The 22,326-nt window shown below is 32.2% G+C and overlaps 1 protein-coding gene across 1 annotated transcript; it reads right to left on the bottom strand.

Moving 5' to 3' along the window:
- Nucleotides 1–10,283: 10,283 nt before the first annotated feature.
- On the bottom strand, nucleotides 10,284–17,145 carry LOC112506881 (DNA-directed RNA polymerases II and IV subunit 5A). The gene is made up of 5 exons (XM_025111195.1): nucleotides 17,035–17,145; nucleotides 16,687–16,915; nucleotides 15,294–15,473; nucleotides 10,735–10,848; nucleotides 10,284–10,659 (listed from the first exon to the last, which is right to left on the bottom strand). Exons 2-5 carry the CDS (start codon nucleotides 16,891–16,893, stop codon nucleotides 10,534–10,536), a joined length of 627 nt encoding a protein of 208 aa, XP_024966963.1. The 5' UTR covers nucleotides 16,894–16,915; nucleotides 17,035–17,145; the 3' UTR covers nucleotides 10,284–10,533.
- Nucleotides 17,146–22,326: the final 5,181 nt, after the last annotated feature.

Raw genomic sequence — 22,326 nt, 5'->3', positions numbered from 1 at the left:
TTAATTTTATTTAATCTGTAACTAACAATGATGATTATGTTATAAAAGATAATTTTTTTATTAACTTGGATATCCAACCCGCTATGCGAGCCGACTAATCCCAGGGCGACCACCTGTTTTGCAGATAGCCCGAAGTCACCGCATTTGAACCTCTGTAGCCACAAGAGGATTTTTATTTCTCCTTGGATTTGAACCTGAGATCTCCAAGTACTTTTGACCTTTGGAGCCAACTTCAAACCAATCAGACACCACCCTTGTTGTTCAAAAGAGAAATTTACCATACAAGTTTAGAAGTTAATGAGAAATTATTGACCGAATTGCAAAATTATTGACTTTTATTTTTTCTAAAGTAAATATAACAGTTTTCTTTGAGCTAAAATATTTGAAGGATTGTAGAAGTTTTTTTAGCCAAAGATAATAATGGGAACAATTATTCTAGATATTAATTAACTCAAACAAAATTTATATATATATATATATATATATATATCAAACAATGGTGATTTTATTGTTTTAACAATAATATCATTATATGTTTTAAGATTTTGTGACCATTGTAATCATGTTATGAAATATTACAATTGACTTAACTCGTGTGGCAATGCTACAATATATCACATTAATGGTGCAATGTTGTTTCTGATGAAACAATACTACGTTAACAATATTGTGTTGTTCATATAGTAGTTCATATGAAACAATACTACATTAACAATATTGTGTTGTTTTATAATGTGAAACAACTCTTTAGTGTTAAACCATGTGATGCTTCGCCTTAATAAACTATTTTAATAACAAAGTATATTTAATGTGAATTGTTGGATCAAATATAGATTGAGGGTCAAGATTTTCACAACATAAATGATATTTGCAATTGAATTTTCATTTCTCTCTCTCTCTCTCTCTCTCTATATATATATATATATGTGTGTGTGTGTGTGCACATGTATATGTGTGTGTGTGTGTGTGTATATATATAGGATTGAGTTTTGAGGAAAAGCACAAAAAATTGAAAGTTGAGGACATTCCTAATAGCCATTCATTTGTTCTATATGTACATATGGATAAAAGTAATTTTTCTGCTATATACATGTGCATGAAATGAAATGGAAAACATAATCAACTACTTTTATGCACATGTAAAAATTAGGTTGCTAATAAAACCTGTCTGGGGAAAATTATTTAAAAACAATCTAAAAGTTAGAAACCACGAAAATCAATTGTATGTGTTGTTTCATGATAAGGCAACATGATAGGTATTCTTTTCGGATAAGAATGAACTGTTATAATCGGGTTTGTTTTTGAAGAGTTGGGTTGTTTTTACATTTTGTTTGAAAGTTGAGGGGTGCCTTTTTAAAAATTTGTTTAAAATATCTACACCTATCGCCTCTTCTTTCTAATATATATATATATATATATATATATATATATGGACTTGGGATCATGTGAGACCAAAGGTTTTTCGTAAGACCCGTAAGACCAATTCTCAACCTTTGGATTAGATTTACAATCTGACAATCTGAATATTCATAAACGCTACAAGACTTCTTAATAATTACAAAATTGCCACCTCGCAATTTAGGCCATTAGATTATTAACTTAAAAAGTTGATCAATGAACATAAATTGGTCTTACGGGTCTCACGAAAAACTATTGGTCTCACGTGAACCCAACCCTATGTATATGTATATATATATATATATGTATATGTATATATATATATATGTATAGACTTGGGATCATGTGAGACCAGCATGTTTTCGTGAGACCCGTGAGACCAACATTTTACACTTAAAACTTCACAGCAAAATGCTGTGAAGGTGACTTTTTAAAACCTTTACAGTGTTTTTGCTGTGAAGGTTCGACTTTTTTTAAACCTTCACAGTGTTTTTGYTGTGAAGGTTACGTGTAAAAATGTGGTCTCACGGGTCTCACGAAAACACGCTGGTCTCACGTGAACCCAACCCTATATGTATATGTATATGTATATGTATATGTATATGTATATATATGATTTATTCTTTTTCTTCTTTAACTATCACTTGGGAAAAGAAAGAGAGAAAGTTGGTGAGGTGTCTTGGTCACTGGTTCGAGCAACAGAAGTTGACGAAGAAAAGCTTTTGTGTTTCTTATTTGAATTTTGTGTTGTTTTGAAGTCTTCTTGCTATTGTGAATACAAGGTGAATTTATATTTCAAAAGCTTTATTTGATGTACTTCGATATGGAACTGTATGGGTTCTGAATTGGGTGTTTTTGAACACAACTACTCGCTATTTATTAGCGTAATTTTGGGTTTTGATATGTTGCTATCAACTTACTGAAATAAGGGTGGTATAATCAAGAGTTGTGTATATTGTGAAATAAGGGTTGCATAATCAGGAGTTGGATAAATTTAAAATAAGAGTGGCATAATCAGGAGCTGGGTAAATTTGAAATAAGGATGGTATAATCAGGAGCTGGGTATATTGGGATAAGGGTGGCATAATCAATGGTCTATGAATGATGATATTTTTTATCATAAGTTACTGTTATCGCATCTCTATGATGTGATGAGATTGATTATATCGCATCAGTATGATGTGACAAAGTGGGTTATTGCACCAATGTGGCGCGAGGAGTTGAGTTTATTGCATATGTGTGGTGTGACAAGTGTGTTTATCGCATTTGTGTGGTGCGACAAGGGGTGTTTATCGCATGTGTTTGATGTGACGAGTTGTGTTGACAAGTTGGGGTTATCGCATCCTTGTGATGCGACAAAATGAATTATATCCTTCTGATGTGATGAGTTGGTGGTCTCATCTATAAGATGCAATAAAACGAGGTTTGGTGCGGCAAATATTATTTAAATGTTATCTTTTCAAAGATTGTCTTTCTAAAAGTGTTTTGGTGATTTTTACCTTGTAATAGCTACAAAAGGATTACTCACTAGACCTTATGGTTGGACACATTCAAAAGGTAAAGGGAAGGGAAAGATGTGAAGGGAAATGTGATAGTTTTACATCTGTGAATTTTGCGGAAGCTGAATTTATACATGAACTTGTGAAATTGTTATATTTAAGTCATGTACTTTTTATGGAAAGAAACAGTTTGTAGCTACTTTTGTATGTAGCAAGTGTATATTTAGGACCAGTGTGTAATATTTGTATTACTTATTATATGAAATATGTGTGTTTTATGCAAATGTGGAATGGGGTGTTACAGGAATGGTATCAGAGCCTGAGTTTAAGAGATTTAGGTATTCAGTTTGATGCTTATACTTAAACTATATATTGTTTGCATGATAAGGGTCCCTGCCATCTATAGAACCTTTGGAAATAAATATAATTGGTAAAAAAACGATATGTAAGGTAAATTTGAATTATAACCGGCCAATGTAATCTTGGGTTTACAGGTGGATATTTGTACTTGAATATCTTATTATATTTGGGAATGTGATTATGTGTATATTAGATCCTTGTAAATTATCAGATGGCAAGTAATTCACGAAGATCGGAAAGAATTGCATTAATTACTCCAGAGGGAAGGAATAGTTCACAAGAGAATATTCCAGAAAATCCAACCGCTGGTCGGGGTAGAGGTCAAGGTAGAGGTAGAGGCAGAGACAAAGGCCAGGAAGAGGTAGAAATATTCTTCCTGTAATACATGCTGATCAAGAAGAGTCATATCAGGAAAGTGTGAATGATGACCAGAATAGAACCAGATTCATGGATCGAGATCAATCTCAAAACCCCGATTAATAAAATTTGTACTAATTAGACGGTTAACAAAAGAATCTCTCTCTTTATCTATATCTATCTATATAACTATATATTATATATCTATATATCTATATATATATATATACATGTATATTAGCCAAAGGTTATTCTGATAAGTGTTAAATATTTGAGAAGTACGGTCAAGATCATATTTGACGGGTCATAATTGCGGCTTTGACAAGTCAATAATTACATACATACATACATACATACATACATACATACATACATACATACATACATACATACATACATACATACATACATACATACATACATACATTGTTCAAATAATAAGACTAAATATCATGAGAAGCTAACAATGGAACGTTAAAGAGAAAACTCATATGTAAATCATTTAAAAGAAGTAAGATAATTAAGAAAGTTTGAAAAAAAAAATAAGATAATTAAGGAATGTGAAACCAATATATGAAAAAGACGAAAATACCGTGGTAAATAAAGTTTGTACTAATTAGGGAGTTAACAAAAGAATCTCTCTCTCTCTCTCTCTCTATATATATATATATATATATATCTATATATATACACATACACACATATATATACACATATATACCTATATAGGGGCCTAATCAAATGAGAATTGATTAGTTTATAGTAACCGTGAGTTCTAATCTCAACCATAAATCAATAGATAAATTAAAAAAATTATAATTTTGGTAATTTTAAATTAAAATTTTAATGCAAGGACATTTCAGGTATTTTAAAACTCTCCTCTCTTCTCTCTCCTCTCTTCTCTCTTCGTCCCCTGTCCTCCGGCCACCGTCGTCCGGTGATACCACAATGGTATCACATTGCATTTTATATATGCTTGGGTATCACACTGAGGTCGTTTGTGTGGTCAACCGGAAATGTAACACAGTGGTATCACACTGTGTCTTTTCTTTATCGGAGTCAATATTTTTAGGTATATGAAAAAGACGAAAATATCGTGGTAAATAAAGTTTGTACTAATTAGGGAGTTAACAAAAGAATCTCTCTCTCTCTCTCTCTCTCTCTCTATATATATATATATATATATACACATACACACGTATATATACACATATATACCTATATAGGGGCCTCATCAAATGAGAATTAATTAGTTTATAGTAACCGTGAGTTCTAATCTCAACCACAAATCAATAGATAAATTAAAAAAAAATATAATTTTGGTAATTTTAAATTAAAATTTTAATGCAAGGACTTTTCAGGTATTTTAAAACTCTCTTCTCTTCTCTCTCCTCTCTTCTCTCTTCGTCCCCCGTCCTCCGGCCACCGTCCTCCGATGATACCACAATGGTATCACAATGCATTTTATATATGCTTGGGCATCACACTGAGGTCGTTTGTGTGGTCAACCAGAAATGTAACACAGTGGTATCACACTGTGTCTTTTCTTTATCAGAGTCAATATTTTTAGGTATCACCGGAGGACGGTGGCAGGAGGCCGAAGGACGATGGCCGAAGGATGGAGGACGGGGGACAGAGAGAGAAGAGAAAATCCTTAAAATGTCTTGCATTAAAAAATTTAATTCAAAATTACCAAAATTATAAATTTCTTAATTTATATATTGATTTGTGGTTGAGATTCGATCTAAAGGTTACTACAAACTAGTCAGTTCTTTCTTGAATGAGCCGCTACCTATATATACATATATATTAATTTTACTTTCCCACCTAGCTACTCTAGGTTGGGGGGTTGGTCCTGGTGGGGAAGTTATAGATATTTTTCCATACTTTGTATCTGGAGTACTTCATTTAAATTTCTCTACAGTATTGGGTTTTGGCGGTATTTATTATGCACTTTTAGGACCTGAGACGCTTGAAGAATCTTTTCYRTTCTTCGGTTATGTATGGAAAGATAGAAATAAAATGACCACAATTTTAGGTATTCACTTAATCTTGTTAGGTATATATGTATGCATATGCATATGTATACATATGTATATATATATATATATATGTATATGTTAGAGGTGATCATTTACGGGTCTCAGGCCGGGCCTAGCTTGTTTTTTTTTGTCCAATAGGTCTAATATTGTAAACACAAACCCTTTTTTGCGGGCTTAACAACTTGTCATTGCCCACCCTATAAACGGCTTGGGCTTGCCCACGGGCTAAGAGGCCTAAAAATTGTAACTCTTATAAATCTATAAACTTGATCACTAACAATTAATTAAGAAATGTGGAATCAAAAAGTAAAAGAAAAACATCGTTGCAGTTAAAATTTTAAGCAATTAAAGTGACACATGGATCTCAACAAGTGGAGAAAGAAATGAAAAACAAAAGTCAGACTTCCATAAAAATCAATAATGCATTCCTATTTTTTATGTATAATATTAATATTCACATTTCCATGGCTCCACCATGCTACTGCCAATTTCAGACGTCTCAAGTTTTGATCAAGAACCTCCATAATCTTTAACAGTTAAACAGTCACCACCTAAAAAGTACTAAAAGTAATTTAATCAGTAGTTATAGTAGAAAAAGTACAAACTATATGAAAAAGAATGTAGTTGAACATGTATAAAACAAACTTAGCAATTTTTATTCAAGGATAAAAGAGTCCTCCTTTTCAATTTCTTTTCCATCCTCAAATGCGATAATTAAGGAATGTGATATCAATATATGTTAATCATTTAAAAAATCTATTCGAAGACACATATGTGTACTCATGTAAACAATTTATAACAATGATTCACATATGCATCTTCCAACATACTTTCACCCATTTTTTCAATGATTCACATGTATTTTTACCTTTTCACGGTAATTAGTTTTCTTACTTGAATCATATCAGATCATATGTCTAGTAAAGGTCGGCTGCAAACTTGTTTTCCATTGTACACCCGAAGAAGAAGAAGAAAAGAGCGCGAAACGTGTTCCCATTAACTGTAAATAATGATCGCGAATTTTTTACATCATTCATGAAGAATTTGATACACCATTCATGATGAATGATATACCCATTCATAATGAATATCTTGTAACTTTTGGGACATGTGTCACACTCTTATTTGTCTCCTGATTAAAGAAAAAAAGTAAGAGAGAAATTTGGGAGGAGGGAAAGAGAGAGAGGAAGCAAGTGTATGTAAATATTTTAGGAGGATTATTGGACCTTGGAAACCACAAAGAAAACCCTCACCCATGTGTGAAGATGCTTCAAAAGCATTCAACTACTACATACGCACCAAAGGTAGCTTCTTCGAACTTCAACTCCACTATTCAAAATCCACACTTGCATCTATTCATGATGTAAACAAAAAACCAACATCCTCACACCACACATATACATATACATATACATATACATATACATATACATATACATATACATATACATATACATATACATATACATATACATATACATATCGAATCTCATAATTTAATACTTGTAAGTTAGCTATGAAAAGTATGTCGACAATTTTCTTAGAAAGGTCCGAGATATGTCTGGGACAACGAAACCATGACTGAAAAACGAAGGTATATATTGAGACGATTCTTTTTCTTTGTGTTTTCATTCTAATTATATTTCTCTATGCTTCAGTAATATCACAAAGTAGTAGGTTGATACAATAACCTTCAAATTAACTTGATACCATCGTAGATATTAATAACCCAAAACCTACAATTTAAAAGACGCTTATAAATTTCAATCTCTATCCATTTGGTTGTCACGCAATCCCCATCGCACTTCACAAATATCGTTTTCCATCAATGTGAGAAACATTATCAAGAACTCTTTTACTTCGATTTTTAAATATGCATTTTAAAACCTTTTTCTATCGTCATTGGTTGGCTCTATATAAAACTATATAATATTTATATATGACAAATGTAACAAATAAATTCATACACCCTCCTCACTCTTGGTGAGGTTTGAGCCTCTGATCTCCTAGGAAGCCAAATGCTACGATACTGTTAGGCCAAAGGCCATTTGGTATAATTATATAAAACTTGGTAGTAATAATAATTAAATTAAACCAAAAAATTATATTAACAATGTAGGGCATGGAGAAAATAATAATAAAACATATAAATTTTAATTCATATATTTATAAACAACAAAATTATATATTGAAAGTATGGATGAATCTATATTGAATTTTGTTACCAGATTTTTAATATATACGTCGCTATGCCCGATGCAGATCTTTTATAGATAGATCATATTATGTTGAATAATATAACATGTGGGTGTATATATAAATACAGTGTGTATTATATATAGATAGATAGATATAGATATAGATATTGAAGTGGATTATTATATAATTTCTTATATTTGTACAATTAATACAACTCAATCTCAACCGTTCATTTAATTTGATAAATATGTAATTTCATAAAAGTTTTAATTGTTTCATAATATAAAGTATTGATCATAATTAATGAGTCTTATTCATCTTCCATAAATATTTAAACAATAATAAATGAACTCTTATTATTTCCATAAATATTTTAATTTATTGGGTTGCATTGTTTGTACAAATGTGATGAGTTGCATTTTAAACAAACTATATATATATATATATATATATATGTGTGTGTGTGTGTATATGTGTGTGTGTGTGTGTGTTATAAACAGGTATTCATTTGAAAGTCCATAAAGTTATAATGATCTTGAAAACTGATATATCATGTTTTATTTCATATGTTTTTTTCATCTACAGCTTAGATTTAGTGTAATGTAAACATTTTTTTATTGTTTCTAAAATAAAAAATACAACTAAAAAGTTTCACATTGTAAACCATGTACACATAAAACAAGCACATTGTGAAACAAATATATGTTAATCAATATACTAAATTATAGTCTTAGATAAAAAAATATTATAAAACAATATCTTACGATAATAAATCTGATAGTTATTACAATAAATTAGTTGATTTAAATATTTTTTACATCATCATCGCGCAAAAGACCTTTTGACCAAGGTCGTTCCTTAACATGTTAAATGTGAGATTTTGAATAGGGCCTCCGAAATTTTGGGGCCCAGATTTACATGTGTTTAGGGTCTTTTATCAACCTACGTGTAAGACTATAGCCGAAGTTATTTAGGTTCAAATCATTATTGTTTGGTTTTAAGTTCAAATCACTAATGATTTAGATTTAGTTTTAGATTGTTAATCGTTTTAGGTTTAGCAAATTTTTGTTCTTAACATATATTATCTGTTATCTTATTTATACAATGTAATCAAAAGTTTTAAATATAACAAAGCCTCCAAAAAAATTACAACATGAAAACTTACGATTATATTTTCGAGTATAGATGCCATAAAGATTCCTATCAATAAGTAGCCACATATCTTAATTGCATGACACTCTAATCAGCACTCATTCAACTTTACTTTTTAAGTGCATGAATTTGATACATCAGCTTTGTTATATATCTAGAGATGTTAAAAATGGGTCCTGCTTCGAGCAGTTCCATAGTAACAGGTCCAGTTTCGACCAAAAACATCCCGTCCGTTCCATGTATAAAGCCCGACGGTCCCTAAAAATAGTCCCGGGTCAAGCTCATGATCGGTCCCAAATTTTTTCTTCAAAAATCAATTTTAAATATTTTTTTATCTTTTCTTAAACGATATCTTATTGAAATACACTTTAAAATATTTGATTGGACCATTAAAGTACACTTTAAATCTTTTTACACAAAAAATGTTATACACGTTTTTTATAATTACGACTATTGGGATTATTAATTTATTATTGATCACGAGTCAAAGAATGGTTACGAATTTTTAATTTTGATTTTTGATGAATTTCATAATTTTGTTGATTTAGGGAATACGTACAATTGAGAAGTGAAAAACAAAGACTTCATGTTTGGGGCGACTTTTTTTAATTGGTTCATAAAAATAAAGTCTACAACATGAAAACTAAAATATAATTAGTATACGTGTATTTTGGCGGTCGGTTCGGTCACATAAAAGTTTTGAGTCAACAAATGGAAAACTAAATATAATTAATACTTGTGTATTTTGACAGTCAGTTCGGTCTAAACCGCTCAAAAAAAGTTCAAATAGTCAAAAACGGTCCGGCTTGACTTGGCTTGAGCGGTCCAACGATTTTTTGAACAGCCCTAATAACCAGTTCCGAAGCATTAGGCCTTAACCGGTCTAATCAATCTTTGATCGGCCCAATTTGAACGTATGACCCATCTTTGTTGTGATCTGTATTCTGTAACGTTTGCGTAAAGCATGAATTTTTAAAAGAACAGTTGTATTTTTACACTTCAACTTTGCATTTTCCACTTTTAGCTCTACTTCTTTTAAACAAGTTACAGATTTATTTAATCAAATCACAGTTTCATGGACTCACGCAAGCAAAATTACTTTGACTGAAAATTGGTCACGAAAGCGTATTCGGGTTTACAATGCTCGCAAAATCCAACCAACAATGCGGAAATATCGAGTCTAGCAACAATAAATGACGATCCATCCACAATAAACTAACCGCAAGCAATATAAACCAAGAACAACCAAATATAGTTGTGGCATGCAAAACAAGATACGAAGATTAACGTGGTTCCACTATCAACCAACGAGGTACACAAATTGAACAAACTCGAATAACGGAAACCAATTTGATACAATTTGAGATGAACGTAACGTTACAAAACAAATTAAAAGAGGTTAGTTAATTTAATACAACATTGATGAATGTAACATTACAAATAAATTAAGAAAGGGGTAATCTTCAGTAAAAACTGGTTTGTTACAACAGAACAAAGGTAGATCCAAATTCACAGTGATCTGAAATTCAGACAACGTACCGGTAAGTGACGTAACGACCAGCAGTCTCACTGGGTCGAATAATTTTCACAACCTGCCCACGCTTCAGTCCATAATATCTAGCAACGGGATCAGTCACTTGAATACGAGGCAGCTGCAACCACACGTTTCAAACACATTCACGACATTTGTTATTTTGAAAACAATGAGAAAAGAAAAATGAACCGACCTGTGTTTCTTTTACTGTGTATCTCTCGAGTAAAGTCTTCTTCTCTTCGTTTGCAAGAACCTGATGCTCAGGCACTAGAACATGATTTTTTACGTTCACCAACAATTCTGCTTCCTACATTATTTTGATATAATCAGTTTTCCAAACGAAACTGTCAGTGTTGCATTTACACAGGAAAACACGAAAACCTTATCTCCAAGTAGAGAAAGCTCGACTGATCCACCAATAAGTTGTTGCAATGTTTAATTCGAAAAAGCAGTGGAGGACGCTTAGCACCTTGGCAACAAATTAAGCAGCCTAACTAGTCGTAGGAGTACGCTTAACATCTAGGCGGCCATTAAGAGGCACTGAGCAGGAATTGCTATGGCCAGAGGCCCATAGTAAATAGAATTTGGCTTTACTTGCACAAGTAAATTTTTGAATTTTTTCATTTGGCCCCCACGTTATCCAGTCCAGAATTTTAACTTTTGTCATTTACCATTGCGATCTATGAACATTGGAACACAGTCGAGTTTGAACAAATTCACGATTCACCATTTTTTCACCTTTGTAAGCTCTGAAGTTTGAATGAAAGAGAACTAGTGAAGAACCGAAAGAATACTAGTACAATGGTTTTGTCTAATTTTGCACGTGAGGTGTGGCGTGGCGACGAGGTCAAGTCTCAAGCCTTAGGAGCCATGGCGAGGCAGCGGTGTTTTCAAGGCGTGACTTATGCTAGCAAATCTTTATATCATATAAGTTATTATACATATAAACATATATTTTCTATTATTACTCAATGAGTCAATGATACTTGATTATTTAAATTAGGTCATACATTAGAAACTAACAAATAAGACACTAAAAAAAGCAAGAAAAACCAAATATTGCATTATAAAAACCGTGCATTAGGTTATGGCGTGCCACAGGCTTAACGTGGCATGAGACACGAGCCTTAAACCACAGCGGCTGTTGCGGCAAGCTTTATTTGAACACTGATTTTGCCCCTATTTTTGTCCCAAAACTCATTTGTGTTTTTGTTTGTGTAATTGGCATTCATCTATTTTTAGTATTATATTAACTCATCTCAATTTGTGTAAAACTCATTGATTTTGTTATTGATTTTGGCATTTGTGATTTCTACTTTTTGTTTTGGTTAAAAAAGTGAAAGAAAAAACACATTGAGATCATACCTAGACTAGTAATTACATTTTACATAAAAATTTAGAACATATTGTCATATTGATATTCAGAACATATGATCTCAATGGGTTCTTTATTTCACTATTTGATTTACCAAAACCAAAAATCACAAAATCAATGAGTTTCATTTAGATGAGTTAGTATAACACTAGAAGTAGATTAATGTCAATACACAAACAAAAACACATACTTTAAAACAAAATTTGAGAAATTAGGGCAAAAATAGACGAAGCTTTGTACTTTCTATTCCCCTTGTTGATTTGGTTCTTTCCTAGTTCCCTCCAGTCATAATCTCGTTCAAACTTCAGAGTTGCATACAAAGATGAAAAAATTGTGAATCATGAAGTCATTCAAACTCAAGTGTCTTGAAATATATTAAAATTTGCCGCTTCGGCCTTTGCTCTTAGAAGTTTTGGTGGATAAAGTTGAAATTCTGACGGGATAAAGTAGGGACTCAAATGAAAATTTAATACACTAACATTTGCAAATAAAGACAAGTCCATTAATTAGTTAAAAAACAGTGGGGCCTTGGCCCTTAGGCTGTGTTCGGTACATGGGAAAGGACAGAACTCACTGCCCCACGTTTGGCACAACATGGGATAGGACAAGAACTCACTGTTCCAAAGTTTGGCTCAACATGGGACAGGGACAAGAACAAGAACCGGCACAATCCGAGACAAAATAGGGTTTTTCTTGTTCCACCAAAATAGGTGGTACAAGATGCAACAAGGATGAGACAGAAACTAAAATATTACTAACTACCCTTGTTTGATATAACCTTAATATGATATTTGTTTTAATGGTAACCACCGCTAGTCGCAGCCACCATCGGCCACCTACACCTCATCTTCCACTACAACAATCTCTTCCATCACCTCCACAACCACCGTCGGCCACCGACCACCATCGTCCATCACCACCGCCACCACCACCACCACCACTACATCGGCCAGAACTATCTCGACCACTGTCAACCATCTTCACGTCCTCTACAACCACCGTCGATAACCAACCACCACCATCACTAGTAATATCGGCCACCACCACCATCACTAGTACTATCGGCCACCACCACTGGCTACCACTACCACTGCCCACCACCACAACTACCTCCTCCACCACTGTCGACCACCACTATCCACCATCTTTACGTCCTCTACAGCCACCATCATCACCACTACCTCTACCTCGACAACCATTGTTTCCTGCAACAATCTTCACCGTGCCTCTACCAATTAATAAGGATCTTCCAAACTGAATAAACATAGTTTTCCTATGTACGAATCAGATTTTTTTGAACTACCATCAATTATATCAAAATATTCAATCAAGTTAGGTACTATTATATATGTAGGGTTGGGTTCTGATGAGAATGAGAGTTATGATGAGAAGGGTAAGATGGGATCTCCACCCTTGGATCAATCCTAATTGAAGAGTCCCACTAGATCAACACTAATGAGAAGCACCAGATCAATTCCCTTCTAAAACATAATTCATGGGTTGGTTTGAGATTAAAACTGATCAAGGGTCCAAATCCCTTCTTAAACTTCTCACTTTAACTCTTATTCTCACACGATCCTTCGTCTATAAGTGTATGTATTTATGTTCATGAAAATTGTGTGAAATGTTCATGAATTATATTATTTAAATAATTACTTTATTTGTATCCCTTATAACTATTTAACTATTATATGATATATAAAATCATCAAATAACTTTTAGGGGCAACTTGTCTAGTTCTATCCTATCCAGTCCTAGTCGTACCAAACACCAGCCTGTCCAGTCCTACCCTCTTGTCTAGTCCTGTCCAGTCCAATCATGTATGCATACCAAACGCTATCTTACTGCCTATAAGCCTCCGCCTTTGCTACTATTTGTGAGTTTTTATAGGAAAACATGCTAGTTCATCTCAAGATTCCAAAGAGACAACAAGGATAGAGGATACCCCTACATTTAGTGTTCGAATTACTAAGAACCCTTGCAAAAAAGCTCAAAAAGAAATTTAAGATATCGAAAGGGAAATTATTTGAAAAGATCAGTTTGGAGAATATTGTGAGAGACTTCAGAACCACAAAAAATTTACGAGTTCCACTTCGATTAACATTGTATCATATTTAGTATCTTGTTTTAGAATATGTTATAATGTTGGATTGTATTTTTTTGTTTTCGAAAAAATATATCGAAGACTGGGTCCGGCCACTGTGGTCTGAAGGCTTGTGTTCCACCACTGATTAGAGCACTGTCTAGTTACATTCTACTTGCACATATTTACCACATCTTGAACTTCCCTAGCAACAAAGTTTAAGTTTCAGTTCATATCTACTATACTAATCAGTAATCAACCTAATAACTAAATGTGAATAATGTTTTCCAGAGAATTTCTAATGTCTAATCTCATCTTGAAATATTGTGATATGCCCCCACCCTGTACTCCAGCAGCATCCACGACTTAGCCCACAACTTCACCCACGATCACGGGCAGCCTCTAGACAGGTTTAAGCCCCATTTTGGTTACGGTTTGATGTGTTCTTGGAAAACCTTTCTCTGTAGACGATTTTGGTAGAAACGTTGAGTGCATTAAAGAGGGTTTTACCTTGAGATTGTAGGATCTTTGTTAAAGGCAAACCTTATTGTATTTGTTCTTCCATTTGATCATTGAAAGCTCTGTCTCCTCCCTGTGGATTTATAGTATCTCACGATAGTGGAACCATGTTAAGTCGTCTGTTTTTTGTGTTCCTTCCATTTATTTGTTGTTTGAACGCATTTGGGATCTCTTTATTCCATATTGATTGTTGGGTTGTAACTTTGCACATTTTGACCACATCGTTTGGGACATTTCTACATTGGTTTGTGGAAATTATCCCCAATATTTCATCAATCAACAGAACATCATTGACAAAAAGTATATCTTATGGTATATCATCCTGTATATCTTATGGTATATCATCCTGTATATCCTTCACAAAATAACAAGAAAGCGATAGGTACTTTTGATTAGCCTTTGGTCTAATCCTATTGTAAAATGGTACTTCCAATCAAAATGGATATACAGAAACACAACACAGAATCCGTGTAATATCCTTCTTAAAACGGCCCATATAGGTTTGCATGCATCTCTAATATTGTTTGGTTGGAAGCTTTGCTGAGTTCATAGTTCTAGGTTTACACATATATTTACAATCAGAACTCTTCAACTTGTAGGTGAATCTTACAAATTCACATCATAGAGGCATAATAAAATTATAGTAATTGGATCTTTAAATATTTTCATTATAGCTTCTTAGCATAAAATCGATTACTAGCCACATATATACCTAGGTCAGGAATTAAAGGCCAAAGTTACTTATATATACAAGAAAGGATAAAGCATAGCTGACCTGGAAAACCTCCAGGTGAAATTTCGTTGATATCTCACTAATGCAAGTTCGAGCAAAAGGCGTTAGATTTTGCTGCACAACCAAGATTGCTCGGGTAACATTCTCTGACTTCATACGGTTGATGTAATTCTTTATTGTCTTGACTCCAACTTTTGCTTCATCAGGGAAGAAGACATAGATCTGGTAGATAAGAACCCATTTTAAAATATGGACACACAAAGTCTAATGGGAAGGGAGGTGATAATCATTAAGATTGGCAGCATTTTATAAACCATTTCCACATTCATGTTTTCATCAGAACAAGTATCCTAAAGAAACTGTCAACTACAAGCACATCAAAATCACACAGTAGAATACCAAGTTTTTTAGAGGCTCACATGACAAACATAACACCAAAATAAATTAGAAAAACAAAGAACAAATGATATTGGCTTCTTCGTCTTCGACTTACATGGAAAAGGGGGAATGTTGTTTAAACTTCTAGTTACTAATATATAGGGAGAAGCCTTTACGCTAGATAATACCCTTAGTCACAAAAAATAATAAATTTTTAACAAAAGCTAAAACATTAATTAACTAATAGCACCACCACTAGAAAAATAAGGTTTGAATGCAATTATTTGCTTTATCAGAACTTACCTAGATTAGGGTTCATTATTAAGGTGTTTCTTTGTTCAAGTAGAGCTTTGACCTTTTTGGTTTCAGATATCTATTATTACAAACATCACTAATACCCATGATTCTCAAACCAAACATATTTCACAGCTGAAAGTAGTTACAATAGCTTATATAACTCATCTACTCTCTCACTATTAAAAGATCTAGTCAAATTCACCATTGAAACCATCCATGAGAGGTGCCCTATTGGCTATGTTTTCATTTTCTAGCAAGAATGCATATACAAAAGAAGGTAACGGACTCACAGGGGAGAAGGGGATCACAAATACACTTGCAAGTAGGTGCCCTCGTTTCTAAACGAGTAACCCTCTGGAACCGAGGACAACCTTCAAATCGTTGCAAATGGAGTTTCATATAGGGTAATGCTTCGTTATGCACAGTAACTAATCAATTCTTAAAACTACCTATTTACTCTAACCCAAAAGTTGATGTTTTCTGCTTCTTGTTCTTTTGTACATGGAAAGAAGTTGTATACAACAAAATAACACCATCTTCTCCACAATCACAATTCCATCAATACAGCTAAATAAAAACCAATGTCACTAACAGTAATTGCAGATAGGCAATTGGTACGAACTTATAACAAGCAGAAGTATTTCACAAGAGCAGAACATATACAAAATCACATTCTATAGACTCCAGGATATGAAATTTTCAACACAGTTGAATCACAAAATCATATATCGTAATTATTTGGTAAAAACAAGACCATCACCTGTTCGGAGCTATCATTCTTTAAGGATTTACTGATAACAAGGTCTTCACGTTTCATATTGTCTCCATACTTGTGTATAAACTGCCTTCTATCCATCTCCAGCTCGAAATCTCCAACCAAATAATTCCTGTCCTTCAACATCTCCATCACCGTTTTCCTTATTCTAAACAACCTCTTGACTTCTTCCTCCGTCAACGACGTCGACATCTTAGCCTTTCTTCTTCTTCTTCTATTTAATCAAAACAAGATATGTATTCAGCATAACAAAACATCAAGATATATGCATAAATTCCCTCAAAAGACCGTTTTTCGAGTTAATTCTGTATACATTCAGTGAAGATAACTTACGGCAAGAGAATTAGGGTTTGGCAGCGGCGGCGCGTCGGATGACGAAATCGGCGACGAGGGGGAAGCTTTGGTGCTGTCTAGCAAAAATATTTGTGTTGGCGGAATTGTAATGTTGACTGCTGGTCAAATTGTGCCAAAATATTGGTATAGAAACTATTAATGACACTTTGCACCCTCAAGCTTTAGTACTCTTCGCAATAAACCCCCTCATAGAACTTTATTTGTGGTTTATGTGCTCAAACTTGAATTTATTAACTTGTTTAATAGTTTGAAGTCGATAATATTTATATTTTAATTTTACGATTTATAAGCAAAAAAAACATGTACCGTTCAAAAGAAATGTATGTATGTATGGCTCGACTCTGCTGGAAAATTGTAATTTAACCTTTAAACAAGTCACGTTGAACACTATTGTCATGGAACTCGACTTATTAGATTAAAAGAGCTTTATTTTGTTTTCAAAATTGATTGGAGCTCGATAATTATTAAGTTGGAACTGGATTAGCTCGTTAAATACTTGAATAGCTAACAATACGACTGTAGTTTGTAGTCATGTGCTCTAATCCTTTCAGCTACAGGTTCGACTCCATCTCCACTGAATATGTACCCGATAGTACCCTTAAAAAGGGAACATTTGCTCTCCCCAGCCATCTCGGGTTAACAAGATGACAAAACGCATTCATCTCTGTAAGAACGGCACGTTCCGAGGTATGAAGTTATTGAATAAATGTCATAATCGGAGTTTTGGATAAGACAACCTTTTTATTTCACATATCCTTTATATTATTAATTACTAGAAAGGTACTCATGCAATGAATCGAAATAGTGTTTCGTTTTATCCTTTATCTATGTCGACATAATACGATTTTATGTGTTTTGAGAAAATGATAATGTTTTTATTTTTAAACAAAATACAAATTAAATATATCATAAAATTTTGAAAAAACTATATCGATATTAGTATCAAATTAACATTTTAAAAACACTTGTTTTATGTAATTTATTTAATTCAAATTTTTTGTTATAATTTAATTTAATGTAACGAAGTAATTTAATTTAGGTTTAATAATATATAATTTTTAATAAAAATAATAATTAAGTATTATGTTAAAACTCAATAATTATCTAATTGTATTTTAGATTTTTTATATTTAAAATGAGATGTTTATCTTGTATTTAATTATGTTTATATGCAGTTAGTTACACAAATTCAAACATGAAGCTTTAATAAGTTGTACTTACACACAATTTATTTTTAATCTTGAATTTTAAGTAATATGCATTAATAAACAGTATTTCATACATAAAAAATGAGTTTTTATCAAATGCTTTATAATATAGTATAAATTATGAAAAATAGTCAAATTAAAAATATAATGCATCATTGATAAAAGTTAGATGATGTGTGAAAAAAGAAGATAGAAATTAGATTGTTTATGTTAAGGAATAGACAATTTTATTATTTAATCAAGATACTACTTCTCAAATACACTGATTTTGTAAAAAAAAGATCGAGAAAACATATTATAATTTTGTAAAAAATATAGTTTTTGAATTTTTTTTATTTAACTTTTTTATTAAAATGTTCAATGTCTTGTCAATCTATTTATACTATTTAAGCAAATTTAGCAAAAGTCTTAAAGTTTTAAAATACTAAATGATCAATATACTCTTTTCACTTTTTCACCTCTTCCTCTCCTCACATACACTCACCTTCTCAAATTATAATTTTAAATTTACACTTTATATCTCTATAATTAGTTAATTAATTACTTTACGTCCTTTACTTTTAAATGTTTCATTTTAAACATTTATCAAATTAACATACATAATCGTATATCAATTAAAACATGTTTAAAATATATATTTTTATTTTAACAAGTTACACCATTATAATCGTCTTGTTAACATCTTCGAAATGAGTCTAATATTGAATAATTTTTTACTTAATCATATTATTATATATTATATATACTGTGAAAAAAAATATTTTTAATGTTTACGATTTATACTTTTATAGTTATTTATTTATATATATGCTATACATTTTGGGGTTAGGCTATCTAAATTGCACTGTATAATATGTTCTGAGTTAATATGTTCTTGGGTTTTTTTGAAATATATATATACATGTATTAATTCAACCTTAATCTGAGTTTCTGGACAAGAAAGAGGATAAACAGTTGAAATTTCATTCTAAAACCCATATTTTTGGTTTTTTCATGGTTTATGATCTGTCAAATTTGTAGTTTTCTTTATTGGTTTTGAGTGTTTATCTTAAAACTCAAGTTTCTTGGTTCTTTGCTCTTGGTGTAAATCAAATACATTTGTGGAGTCGTTTAAATATGTTGGATTTTAAANACATTTGTGGAGTCGTTTAAATATGTTGGATTTTAAATATATTGGATTTTAAACTGTCATACAATTTTTTTCATAGATAATCTGTAATTGGAACCATAACTCTTATTTATTCAAATTGTATTAATATGTAAAGACCAAGTGTAACCTATATCATCGTTAAATCATATCTTATAAAATCAGTGGAACTTCAAAATCGTTAAAATTCATGGTTCCTGTCGTATTGCGTGGGTACACAACTAGTACTATATAAAGCATATGACAAAAACTCTTAAAAATCATTTTTTATGCATGAAGTACTGTGTACTAGTACATATATTATTTAAAATTTAATATTACAAGTAAATTATACGTAAGTACAACTTATTAAAACTTCATTTTTGAATTTGTATAAATAATTGTAGATAAACATAATCAAATACAGGATAAACATCTCATTTTTTATATAAAAATCTGAAATATAATTAGGATAATCATTGAGTTCTAATAGAATCATTATCTTTATAAAATTTTATTGTTAAGCCAAAAATAAATCACTTCACTAAATCGTAAAAATATATTCTTTCTCAAAACCACATAAATCGTGTTATATCAAGAAAGACAAAAAATAAAACGAAACATTAAAATGAAGATATATCTCTTTACATTCTATGAGTACCCTTCTAGTTATCATTAATATTAAAAGCATTTCTAATAAATTATTCAAAATAAAAAAATTGAAATTTTGTTATCTATTTTATTCCAACAAATTCTCTATATTATTTTTTAAAATGCAGAAAACTATAAGTTTAGAGAATTTATCAAAAACTTGATAATGGCTTTTTTATTAATTCTCATCAATAAGATTGAATTATTATTATTTTATATAAATTCTTTTGAAAAGTGCAACAAATCTACTCTATTGCGACGACTAATGGTTCAGTTATCGTCGCATAGATCTATTGCGATGATAGTCGTTGCTGTAGCGTTCATCACTATTAGGCCGTAGTCATAGGTCCCTATAACAACGACATGTCATCGCAGTAGATATTAAATAAAGAATTCGATTTTTTATCTACCGCCATGATATGTCATTGTTATAGGTCAAAAATGAAAAATTAATTATATACCTACAACGATGTCGTGGCTATAGGTCAAAAATGAAAAAAGAATTACTATATACCTACTGCAACGACAGGTCATTGCTATAGGTAAAAAACCAATTTTATTTTTAATTTACAACTTTCAGTCACAAACTAAATTAATCCAATCCCACTAAAATTGATAACATGAGCAAGACAATTATTGTTCAGAACTGGTAATTTCTACAAATTCGTCTTCATCAAACAAAATCATTATGTATACGAACCAAAAAGAAGATCGAACTTCAAAGTGCTAAGAACCTTCTTCTTTTACACATTATAAATATTAAATACACCAAAATCAGATTATATTGAAACAATAGAATATATTAAACTATTTATTTCTTAGGGGACGTTTGGTTCGTAGAATGGAATTTAATGGAATTGGAATTAATCAAATGAATTTGACTTTGAGGGAATGGAATTTGATGGAATTTGACCATGTCTTTTGACTGCGTTTGGTTGGATGGAATTGGAATGGAATTCTTAACCGAATTATAATCTTTTTTGTTTCGTTCACGAAATTCAACGAGAAAATTACAGACAAAAAAAACTAAAACCGAAACTTTCGGGCTGGGTTCGGGGACATCTTATCGGGGACGGGGCGGGGATCGGGGACAAATTCAGGGATTTTAACGGGGACGGGGGGCGGGGACAGTGATCATCAGCCCGGCCCGGCTTGATATGTATATATATATTAATTTTAATTTATATACATATATATATATAATATATTAAATTCGGGGATTTTTAGATCTGTTTCGGGTTTCGGTTTCGGGTTCGGTTACAACCAACGGTGAACGGGAAAAAGAGGATTTTTACCTTCACGAATTCCCCAACGGGGATCGGGGAAACCGTGGGACCCGATAAGATCCCCGACGGGGATCAGGACGGTCATGGGAACGGTTTTAGTTATCGGTTTCTAGGACGGAGATACCAATAACCGGCCCGAACCTGGCCCGTTGTCATTCTTAGTTTTAAACGAGTTCGAGCAAAGGAGATCGAGCATAGCAGAACAGAGAAAATCGAGATACAACGTCGATGAATGGATGAGGGCTAAGGAATTTGTCGGATTGGAATTTGAAATCCGTGGTATATGCGTTAGAATTGTGAAATCAATGAATTAAGGAATTGGAAGGATTCTTTCACATCTATTATGTGAACCAAACATGGGATTTGAAATTTGGTCAATGATTTGGACATTCCAATTCCTTCCAATTCCACCAAATTCCATGAACCAAACACCCTCTTAGAGTTTGTATCGTATAATCTTCACCTTTCCTCTATCTGCTCAAGCTCTGAATGTTATAACTAGGTTTGAGACAACCTGAGTTGAGGTAATTTATACATGTTTATTATGTGAATTACGTGAAATATGCATATCTAAGTAGAAATGCATGAACCATATATGTGAACATGATATTGTGCATGACATATAYGATTTATACATGTATGCATGTGGTATGAAGCATACATGAGGTGGTGTTTATTGTATTSGGGTRAAATTATTATATCTTCATGGTTAAGAAATCATGAATTTTATAATGATTTATCCACCGYCCAAGATTATTTCTATTGGAAGAAGCTTTCACCGCCTATGAGTTTTATAGTTAAAATAATCTTCACCGCCTTGGTGGGAGTATAGAAAGATAAGATTTTATCTTATCATTTCATTTGAAGAAAGTTTTGTGGCGGTGAAAAGTGTTCTTGAAGAATCTGTTGTTCAAAGTTGTTTGAAAAGATTGTGATTTGCTGTGTGCTTTTTATCTTCAGAACCTGTGATTTGTTAAGGTGAGTTTTAAACTACCGTTGA

The sequence above is a fragment of the Cynara cardunculus genome, assembly GCF_001531365.2.
Source record: "Cynara cardunculus var. scolymus isolate 2C chromosome LG 2, CcrdV1, whole genome shotgun sequence".
In the NCBI taxonomy this organism is placed as follows: Eukaryota; Viridiplantae; Streptophyta; class Magnoliopsida; order Asterales; family Asteraceae; genus Cynara; species Cynara cardunculus.
The sequence above is the reverse complement of the archived record's forward strand: the minus strand, read 5'-3'. Positions and strand labels throughout refer to the sequence as shown.

Bases quoted from the DNA above. Each gene is read 5' to 3' on its own strand.
- LOC112506881 (XM_025111195.1), bottom strand. From the start codon at position 16,893: ATGTCGACGTCGTTGACGGAGGAAGAAGTCAAGAGGTTGTTTAGAATA. The intron at 10,849-15,293 runs GTCAGCTATGCT...AAAATAATGTAG, and splicing joins TTCACCTGGAGGTTTTCCAG to GAAGCAGAATTGTTGGTGAA. The intron at 10,660-10,734 runs GTCGGTTCATTT...GTGTGGTTGCAG, and splicing joins ACACAGTAAAAGAAACACAG to CTGCCTCGTATTCAAGTGAC.